This window comes from Camellia sinensis, chromosome 10 (assembly GCF_055761805.1).
Source record: "Camellia sinensis isolate YWXY chromosome 10, ASM5576180v1, whole genome shotgun sequence".
In the NCBI taxonomy this organism is placed as follows: domain Eukaryota; kingdom Viridiplantae; phylum Streptophyta; class Magnoliopsida; order Ericales; family Theaceae; genus Camellia; species Camellia sinensis.
The window spans coordinates 38453052-38463894 of record NC_138970.1 but is presented as its reverse complement, the minus strand read 5'-3'; the positions used below and the strand labels follow the sequence as shown (position 1 = coordinate 38463894).

General features: G+C 35.0%; 1 protein-coding gene across 1 annotated transcript; it reads right to left on the bottom strand.

The window, feature by feature from the left end:
* Positions 1-5757: 5757 nt before the first annotated feature.
* On the bottom strand, positions 5758-9506 carry LOC145800312 (acid phosphatase 1-like). Its single transcript, XM_082889966.1, has 3 exons — positions 9487-9506; positions 8222-8431; positions 5758-6036 (listed from the first exon to the last, which is right to left on the bottom strand). The coding sequence occupies exons 1-3, from the start codon at positions 9504-9506 to the stop codon at positions 5859-5861; spliced, it is 408 nt and encodes a 135-aa protein (XP_082746092.1). The 3' UTR covers positions 5758-5858.
* Positions 9507-10843: the final 1337 nt, after the last annotated feature.

The window sequence follows — 10843 nt, the reverse complement described above, 5'->3', positions numbered from 1 at the left end:
AAAAAACCTGTTTTCAAATTTGTGCCTAATTTTGGGGACGAAATTCTTTGAAGGGGGGAGGTTATAGCGACCCCGGTCTTTTCCCATTTGATTATTGTATCCGGACTGTTCCGTAGATTCTGTCATTGTATAATTGTTGTTGTTGTTGTTCCTTATTTTCTCATTTGGAATTATAGGATGTGTTGGGCAGGTTTGTTCAGGTTGGTTGGGTTTAGAAACCAAGTGTTGCTGTCCAGAATTTTGGTTATTCGCTCGAGCGAGGAGTTTGTCGCTCGAGCGAGATGTTGTTTTGGTTCTTCACTCGAGCCGGGGTTTGGTAGCTCGAGCGAGAGTTTGCGTCTGGGTTGGACCTGTAGCTTTGCATTCTTGGCTCGAGCGAGCTTTTCTTCGCTCGAGCGAGTTAGTTTGTTCTTCGCTCGAGCAATAGTTCCTTCGCTCGAGCGTGAGTCTGGTTTCAGACCTGAGGGTTTGAGTTCTTCGCTCGATCGAGCTTTCTTTCGCTCGAGCGAGCTTTTGGGTTGTTGGCTCGAGCAAGGCTTCCTTGGCTTGAGCGTGGATTCTCTGTGTCTGGTCGCTCGAGCGACCAAGTCTTCGCTCGAGCGAGCCTGTCCAGTTTAAATACACAGCAGCGGGATTTGATCAGTCTTTTTCATATTCTTTTGATTCCAAACCCTAGGTTCGATCTCTCTCTCTCCCTACTCATCTTCTCTCTTAGGTTTGATCTGTTTAGAGAGTGTTTCAACCCTAGTTGCTTTATTAAAAAGATAGAGGGAGTCAAGAACTTTCATTTAATCTGAACATTTGGCAATTTGGAGCATTTTGGTCTTTGGGCACTCACCTCTGTCTTCACCATTTGGGTTGTTTTCTCTGAGGTAGGGATTTCCTACTCCAATTAATAGGTTACGTTCTAAGTTTTGGTATTTTAATATGTTGGGAATACTTTGGTAAATTTTGGGAAAAACCCTAGTTGAATTATTGAATTGATTTGTATAAGTAATTCATGGAATTGGGAAAAGATGGTTAAATTCATGGAATTGGGGAATTCATTGATTAAATGGCATAATTGGATAATTTGTATCATTTGTCTATTGAATTGTGGGCATAGTTATTTCCAGTTTAGAAATAACTGTTTTGGGCTATCGGTGGAGGATAGTCGTGATTGTTGTAGACATTGCATGTGGATTAGGATTAACTGAAACTAATCACATTGGTTAAGTCATAAATTTTGACTATTACATTGATAGAGAATATGTGTATTGATTGAGCATTGCATTTGCATACATTGTTTTGTGTGTGGGAGGAGATAGGGGATGTACTCCACAGTTTAGGGGAAGATAGGGGATGGACCTCTAAACCGGATTTTGTTTGGGAGGAGATAGGGGATGGACTCCATTAGCATCACTTTTATGTGTGCTTATTTATATAGAAGTGTTTTATTGATACAGCACTAAAATGTGTATCAATCTGGAAGTATGAAGTGTTTTGATTTATTTGAGCTTGAGTCTCATTTGTTTGTTGATATTGGAAGGATGTGAATACGATATATGTAATTCACTGTTGTAAGTTTGGCCAGGTTCTGAGCCATGTTGATAAAATTGGGAAGTAAAACGTATCTTAGACAATAGTGTCATGAGACTGTAAAATGAAGTAATTGATTATCCTGGTTAACCATCTGTTGAATGCTATTGCTTTATTCGTTACTTATATGTGGTTTAGTATATTTCTACTGGGCTGTGGCTCACCCTTTATGGGAACATCATTTTCAGGTTCAGGAGATAAGCTACCTCCAAGGACTTAGCTTGGAAGGACTTGGATTCTGAAGACTATTTTTCTGTTGTTTGCTTTTATTTGTTAGTACATGTAAACACTCAAGCCTAGGGCTTTTCTTGTATTGAGTTAGAACTCGTATTTTTTTGTATCCAAGTGTTGGCTTGGAAAGATGTAAGCCTGTAGGGCATTTTATTCGATTATTTAGTAATACTCTGATGAATGAATTAATAAAATGTCTTCTTTAAATAATGCATGTCAATGATATATAATGGGTTAATTTTTAGGGCGTTACAGATATCATGGAAGAGCCTTGTGTTGCTGCTGATGGGTACACTTACTATCGCAAAGCTATACACACATGGCTTGAGGAGAATGATAAATCCCCAATGACAAATTTGCCATTGCCAACTAGGAATCTAATTCCAAATTATACACTTCTTTCTGCTATTAGTGAGTGGAAATCTGGAAAACAATGACATCGTTTTGTTTGTAACTTTTTTTTTTTTGGTGGGGTGGGGGTAGAATTTCTTAGAAGAATTATTCCTTTTATTTAGTTGGATTTTGTTCCAAATATGAAGGTTTTAAATTATTAGAAATATGTATATAATAATTTGAAATGATAGGATTGTGATGGAACAATATGTACAGGTTGCTGATGAACAATAAGAATGTTCCGAGTGTTGCAAGTAGAGAGAATGATTATAGCGATCCCGGGTTTACCCTTGTTGTACAGTGATCCGAACATGTGTCCATGGATGTTGGTAGTGGGTTATTATCTAGCTTGCATTCTTTCTACTTTGTATATTGAGTTATAGGATGTGTTGGGCAGGTTTGTTTCAGGTTGGTTGTGTTTGGGAGCCTAGTGTTGCTGCCCAGATTTTTGGACCTTCGCTCGAGCGAGGAGTTGGTCGCTCGAGCGAGAGTTGAGTTCGTGTCTGGTGGGTCGAGCCAGAGTGGCTTCGCTCGAGCGAGCGATGGCGTCTGGTTCTGGACCTGAGAGTTGTATTTCTTGGCTCGAGCGAGCTTTTCTTGGCTCGAGCGGTCTGGTTTGTTCTTCGCTCGAGCGAGAGGTCTGTCGCTCGAGCGTGCTTCTGGTTGCAGACTTGAGGGTTTGAGTTGTTGGCTCGAGCGAGCATTCTTTCGCTCGAGCGCACTTTTGAGTTTTTGGCTCGAGCGAGAGCTTCTTGGCTTGAGCGAGAGTTTTCTGTGTCTGGTCGCTCGAGCGACCAAGTCTTCGCTCGAGCGAGCGTGTTTTATATCAGCGGACAGTAGCGTTTTTGAACATCACTTTTTCACTTTCTTTTTTGATCAAACCCTAGATCCGAGACCCTCTCTCTCTAAACTTACACTCTCTCTAAGAATTGATCTCCCTAGAGTGTGAATCTAGCCTAGGGCCTTTGTTAAAAAGATAGAGGGTGTTGAGAGCTTTGTTTTAATCTGAAAAAGTTTGGATTTGGAGCACGTTGATCTTCGAGTCTTCATCTCCTTTTTGGCTCAAACTTCGAGGTAGGGATATCCTACTCCTCTCTATGGATTTTGTCTTTAAATTTTAGTATTTTCAGATGTTGGGGTTGGTTTGGTAATTTGGTAAAAGTTTGGGGCTTTTGTGCAATTTTACAAAAGTTGGGGTTTTATTCATAATAAACCTAGATGCATGTTTGGCACAGAGAAATGGAATAAATGTTAAATCATTGATGAAAATGGGACCTAAGGGTTGAAATGTTAATTATGGAAAATGACCTAATTACATTGTTTGATTAATTGGGATAATTAATTGTGAGAAATGGGAAAATGAAATGTTGATTGAATATCCATTTGTGCATTTATTTTTTATTTAGAAATAACTGCTTTGGGCTATCGGTCGAGGATAGTCGTGATTGTTGTAGACAATGCATGATGATTAGGCAAACGAAAACTAATCAATGGAATGTGTCATGGAATTTGACGGTTGATAGAATACATTAATTATATGTATTGAGTGATTGTATATAGAACCAATGTGTTTGTATACGTTATGTGTAGAGGAGGAGATAGGGGATGTACTCCGCGGTTTAGGGGAAGATAGGGGATGTACCTCTAAACCGGATAGTGTTGGGAGAAGATAGGGGATGAACTCCGTAGATACAGCTCATATGCTTGTCTAGAGAAGTGAAGATAGAGCTCATATGCTTATCTTTGTGAAGTGTGGATATAGCTTATATGCTTATCTGTGGATATTGTTGATATACATATCTGTTGTAGAATGTGGATATAGCTTATTTGCTTATCTGAGAATGTGGATATTGTTGTTATACATATCTGTTGAGAATGTGGATAGAGTTTATATGCCTATCTGTTGAAAAAGGGAAAATGAAAGGTAACTTGGACTCATAAGTCGTATGACATAAATATGTGATTTATGTGAATGTATCAGTGTTGGCCATCTATCAATTGCTAATCTTTTAGTCATTGTTCATGGTTGGTTTAGTGTATTTCTACTGGGTTGTGGCTCACCCTATATGGGAATATCATTTTCAGGTACAGGTAGCATGCCACCTCCAAGGACATAGCTTGGGAGGCTAGAGGCGGACATACTTTTGTCGTTTGACTTTTTGATGTATTACATGTAAATTCAAGCCAAGGGCTTAATGTGTATGAGTTAGTACTCTTTTGTTGTAACCAAGTGTTAATTTGGAAAGTTGTAAGCCCTTAGGGCATTTGCTTTTGTTGTTAACATGTAATACTTATGTAATGGAATTCTGATAAATGGAAGAATATGGAACTTTTACATATCAATGCATGTCTTATATGTTGGGTTTAATGATATTATTTTGAGGGCGTTACAATGATAGCTATAAGGTGCTTGAATGAGAATACTTGGTGCTCACATGATGCCTGTTGTCCATACATGGGCTGGTGGATGATCATCATGATGATAGCTGCTTCTATTCTTTCCTTTTTCTTTTCTTTTCTTTTTTTTTTCCCCCTTTTTTTGTTGAATTAGAAAGGAAATTACATTGAAGTAAAAAAAAAAAAAAGTTCATACAAGGAACTATTTTACGCTAAGAAGGGAAACTAATCTCTCAGATAATAAAAGAAGATACAAACTTGACAATAAAATTAGTTTCTCTACGGGCAAATATGCCCCAAAAATTACTATTAGTTGTAGGCACTTGTTCAAACAAAATTTGGTTTGTTTAGTTATTGGCTTTCCGCTTGCAAAGATGTGTAGTGTTTTCCATGAATAAGATTCAATAATTAACCATTGGGTGTTAGCTTGAATAGTCCAAATTTCAGTTGTATTGTTACTTGTACCAATGGGATATTCGAAAGCTTAAATGCAGTGACCAGTATTATCTCTGAAGATCCCACCAATGCTTGCTCGACCAGGGTTACCTTAACAAGCACCATCCGTGTTGAGTTTGTTAACCGAGAGTGTGTACTTTGAAAGTGTTCATCAGAATAGAGAGTGCAAACTTAGCAGCATATGATATCTTGTGAAGGTGTAAAGGTTGATTTTCAAGAAGCATTTTATTCCTAGTTGTCCACATTTGTCAAGAGTAAGAAAAGTTTAAGTGAAGCATGATTGGTAAGGTTTAGATTTAGCCGAAATGATAGTGCCATTAGGGAAATAATTGGATTTAAACATCAAAGCCCATAAAGATTCAGAATGTCTCAATAAGTGCCATCCCAACTTCATCATGTAGGGCTGGTTAAGCATCGTTAGGTTTTAATGCCTAATCCTCCATAATTAATAGGGCGACAAACCGTAGACCAAGCTGATGTACATCGTCGATAATATCCCAAAATGTTGATTTAGAAACTAGTGACCAGTTTCTAGCAATTGATAAATTGAATACATGCATCTACCTAGTTGAAGACAGCAATCTAATTCTGCAGAATATGATACAGTTATTTATAGTTAATCTCATGAGCCACTGCCAGAGAGAGAGAGAGATTATGCACAATTTATATATTAATTGAAAACTTAAATCAAGTATAGTTATGCACAATTTATATATTAATTGCAAACTTCAGTCAATGAATCGAATGTACAAATATTTGTTTGACTAGAAGGGATTAGAAAAGCTTAATAGGAACCTGTCCAATTAGGGAATATAATACATGGGATTTGGGAGCTTGAACGAGCGGATGGAAACTGATGAACCCAAAAGATCGCTCCATTGGTCTCCAGAGTTGCCCAAAATTCGGTATCCCTCTTCCACCATCTCATTCCTCTTCTCCGACTTGTATATTGTCGCTAGCTTCCCATGGTCCTCAGTTGCTCTGCACGGTTTAAGACACTTGAAATTTGTAAAAATATGCAACAAAGGGACCATCTCTAATTTAATATTAAAAATAAAAACCATATTTAAATTGGAGGTTTAATTCCCCATCAAAGAAGGCCCGTAAAATTTTATTTATTTATTTTTTTTTTGTTGATAAATCAGAAGGCTCATCATGTTCACCCTTCCATCATTGAAAATTAATCTGTGGCCCAAAAAACACATTAGACAAGATCATAAGGAAATTGAATTCATCCTATGAGAGGGACAAGTTAGTCACTCTTTAAAAAAATTGTCAAAAGTTGCCTTTTAGCATTGAGTAAAATTGAAATAACTTTCTTTATAAAACTAATGCTATTAAAGCAGATGAATATATTCTATAGACCATCACATCAGTGTAACATTTGAGGTACAAATTTCATAATATGAGTAGTGACAATTAACTAGCTCCTAATATCAAATCTTCTAGGAAAAAATTATTACTGTTAGATCACACAAGGTAGGGCTGTAAAGGAATTGGCTATGGGCTAGCTTTAGTTGAGCCGAATTCAATTGAAAAAGAAACAAATCAGATTGGAATTTAATTTACATCATTAATTTGGCTGTTAATTCAACAATTGCTGCCACATTCATGAGTCTAGATTTGGTTTGCAATATATTTTCAATAGGACTTGACAGAATTATCAAGTCACAAGAACCAAAGAACGAAAACAAGGATGTTTGTGTGTAAAAAAAAAAAATCAAGTATGCATTTTCCCATTTGTACAGTGCATGCATGCACAAGCAGCGATAGATGCATAACTAGATTGAGGTTTTATTCACTGAATTAAAAAAATATCCAATTTGATTCTTTTGTCAATGGACATATTACATCACATATGCCACTGGAAGGAAATATTTCCTGGTGTATAATCGTGCAATTATTTATAAGCATTTTAAATAGTAGTAGTTGCACACATGAAAAAAAAAAAAAAAAAAAAAGAAGAAGAAGATAGCAAACCATATTTACCAGAAACCTTTTTTTATGATGGAATTTTGTATTCTGTAAACCCTATATATGAGAAAATTCTAATAAAACCTAAGGAACCATTTTCATGTTTATTTCCCAAACTTCTATGTTCCAAACTTACTATTGATTTCTAGTAGCAGACATTAATACCACACATCAAAAAGAAAAAACCCTAAAGCCTATGACTAGTCAAACATCATCATTCCTCATGTATCAATAAGGCTCTGCATAAATGAAAGGCCAGCTCTAAAATTCAATTATGATCTCATTAAAAGCAGTCTATAAAATATGGGCTCTAACCTAAAATAATGACATATAGAAAAAGAAATTACTAGATCATTGTTTTGTATACAATCGTTTCAATATGATTCAAAGACCCACATCAGAAAGGCATTGTTAACTAGAACTTCATACCCTAATGTAGTGATGAGGAAAAATTGGAAAGTTTGACTTTGAATCTAAGATTTGGAAATTGGAACACTTCCAATCTAGGTCTAGAAAGTATAGGAACATCGTCTCTGTGATATATTCTTGTAAATGTGACATGAAATTTGGGATGCTTTGCAAATTTTCTAAGTTTCTGAACTATGTAACAATTTTTCATTTTTGTAATTCCCCTGATGTATACTAAAATCCTAGCCAACAAAGACTGATAACAAGTTTGTTCATTTGAATAATTCTACAAGAAGATAAATTCAACTTTGAAAATCAAAGAAGATGTATAGCATCTTAAACAATAAAAATAGAGTTTGCAGTAAAAAATTTAGATATTAATATCTGTAAAATAGAATTGACTAGATCAATAAAATTGCAATAAAACAGAAGTCATTCAAGACAATAGTTCTATGATATGTGAGTTTGTTCATTCAAACTAAGATTTCATGAATGTAATGCTGATATTAAACATATGTTGCTTAACAAGAAAAGGTTGTACCAAGTGCACACGTTTTTCTTAATAAAACAAAAATTACATTTTTTTTTCTTTTTTTCTGGAGAACCTAAAATGTTAGCCACTAGCAATAGTTGATAGTTGAAAGATGTGCAAAGCTAATAAGAAAATTATAATGATCTATCAAGCAAAATAAAAGGCATTACATCAAACAAGTTTATCCTGTTAAATCATAAACATAACAAACACTATCAGCAATCTATGACAAAGAATAGTTTGAAAACTAACCTCAATATGAGCTTGTCCCAATCCTGAAAGACCGAATTGATCAAATTTGCAACAGTAACACCACTTTGCTGTTCACTGCGCCCGGTAAGCAAGAAAACCTTGAATCCCAACTTCAGAACCTCTTCATAAAGCTTCAGACTGGACTCTATTGGAGGTGCCATAGCCTTGTCAACCCACTTATCAAACTCTACACCATCAAAAACCTCTAACCTACAAAATTCCACCAAGAACCCATCTCAGAATTCATATCCTCAATTTCTAGTATTTTTTTCTATAGATAAGTTGTAGTAAGTTAATAAGTTAGATTATATCGAAATAACAATCACAAAAAACAGCTCTATGAACCGCTGCCATGTTCCTCAATTTCTAGTTATTTATCAGAATATCTAATATGTATCATACAATACACATCAAAAGTGTATATGATATACACTATTTGAAATGTATATGTCATAACATGAAAATAAAGATGTGTATTATAGCATAACCCTTCCCTTTGTTTTGTGTTATCATTAGAAACACTACAAGAAATTTGAGTTTTAGTGGTGTTTTTTAAAATGTCGCTAAAAGCCTGAAAAACACTGTAAAATATTACAACAATGTTTAAAATTTTCGTCGTTGATATGACTGCTGCAATAGCTTTACAACGTTTGAAAACCGTCATTAAAATTATTAGACGGTGTTTTTTAAAATGCCGCAAAATCTTTTACATCCGCTTCCATTTCCATCACAAACTAACGCATGACGTCATTTAGTGGCGTTCTAAATGATGTTTTTTGAAAAAATGCCACTTTTTTTTTTCTCCTTGATTCTGAAATATGAGAAAAATTACAATCAATATTTTGTCCAAAGCATAGCATTTCAGAAGATATGCACTGAAAGATTCAACACAATTATGAGGCCCCGTTTGCCAAGATTCTAAAATATAGTACAAGCCATAGAATTTAACTAAAGAAGGCAGCTTGATGTAATAACAAACAAATCTAAGCCAAATAAGTGAAAAAAAATATTTAAACTAAATAAGTCCAAAAAAACAACAAAAATTTAATGCCTTTTTCACAATTTTAGTAAAGGATTATAAGCAAATGTCTTTCTTTGCCTCAAAGAACTCGCCTTCTCCCTTCTTTTTCTTCTTCTCGACTTGCTTTGCAAAATACTTGTCATCAAACTTTTCAACATTGTCCAGTTCCAAAAAAAAACTTTTCAACATTGACGCCAGAGATGTCCACCTTGGTCGAAGTATCAATCAAATAAGATTGATTTACATGTCTAAGAGGAACGCCATTAAGCTTAAAAGGTCCTGTAGAAGCAATGGAGAAAATGAGACAGTAATTCAAAAGCTACTCAACAATATCTTACCAAACCAAGTGAAAAAAACACGCCTAATGGAAATCGTAGGGCTGCCCTTGGGAGTGCACAATTCCACAATGGTATTCTTTACCAAACGAGCTCGTACTACCAACAAAATCAAGCAATGGTAATGCTATCTATCAAGACCAGATCAAGAATTGCAATCCTTCCAAATCATATATTGCATAAGTCATGAACAAGTAAATTAACTAAGGACCAACCACGGATCTCATGAGAATATGGCAATCAATACAGCCAAGTCATGTCAAACTAATATTTATGCAACAAAGCAACAGTAATCATACTCTATGATTCCACATACACAATTTATGTGACTAAGCAACATCATTCATAGGACATCCAACATCAAACTATGCAGCATCACATAAACTAACAGGTATTTGCCATCATCAAACCCAAGAACATAAGAGAGAATAAAAATAAAATAAAAACCCACCTTGCAAAAATTAAAAATTAAAAGATACAAATTTAGTACCTTAGGTAGTGATGACGCAGCTCTTGCTTGGAGAAGACATTTTTTAATCTAAAAGTACTATGTATTTACCAACTTGCCAAGTTTAGAACAAAAGAAAAAAGATGCAAGCCCTCAAATATTCAGTTCCCTGTAGGTCTTAAAAAAATTCAGAATTCAAACATAAGAACCCAAAACAAACATTTGAACAAGTGGAATCAGCTATGGCAAAATCAAAAGATGGTAGGCACACTACAACATATAAAAGTTTTAGAGACTAAATGTTTTGGTCACTAAAAGTGAAAATTTTGTTGTAAAAGACATTTAAAGACCAATTTCCATCTTCATGAGGATAGTTGCTAAAAGGTCGTCCCGAAAAGTAAAAAATAAGGCATTTAGCGACAAAATTTTGAAAATGTCACTAATAAATAGACTTTTAGGGACAAAATAATTTGGTCTCAAAATGATTTATTTTTTGAGACAAAAAATTTGATCCGAAAAGGATAATAATTCATCACTAATGTCCAATTTTTGTTGCTAAAATTATAATGACAACACTTTTCCAACAAAATTATTTGGTCTCTAAAAAATAATTTTGTCCCTAAATTTTGGTCTCTAAAACCTTAATTTTTTGTAGTGACAATAACTTGAGAGAAGAAATCAACAGAAGTATCACAAATTTAAAACTAATGAGAAGGTGCATTATGTTCTTGTATACAGCTTGTTATTGAGGTGGTTGTTTGTAAGCAGCACGTCACCTATTTCTTAGTGCGATGGTTGCATGTAGGACACATGTTAAT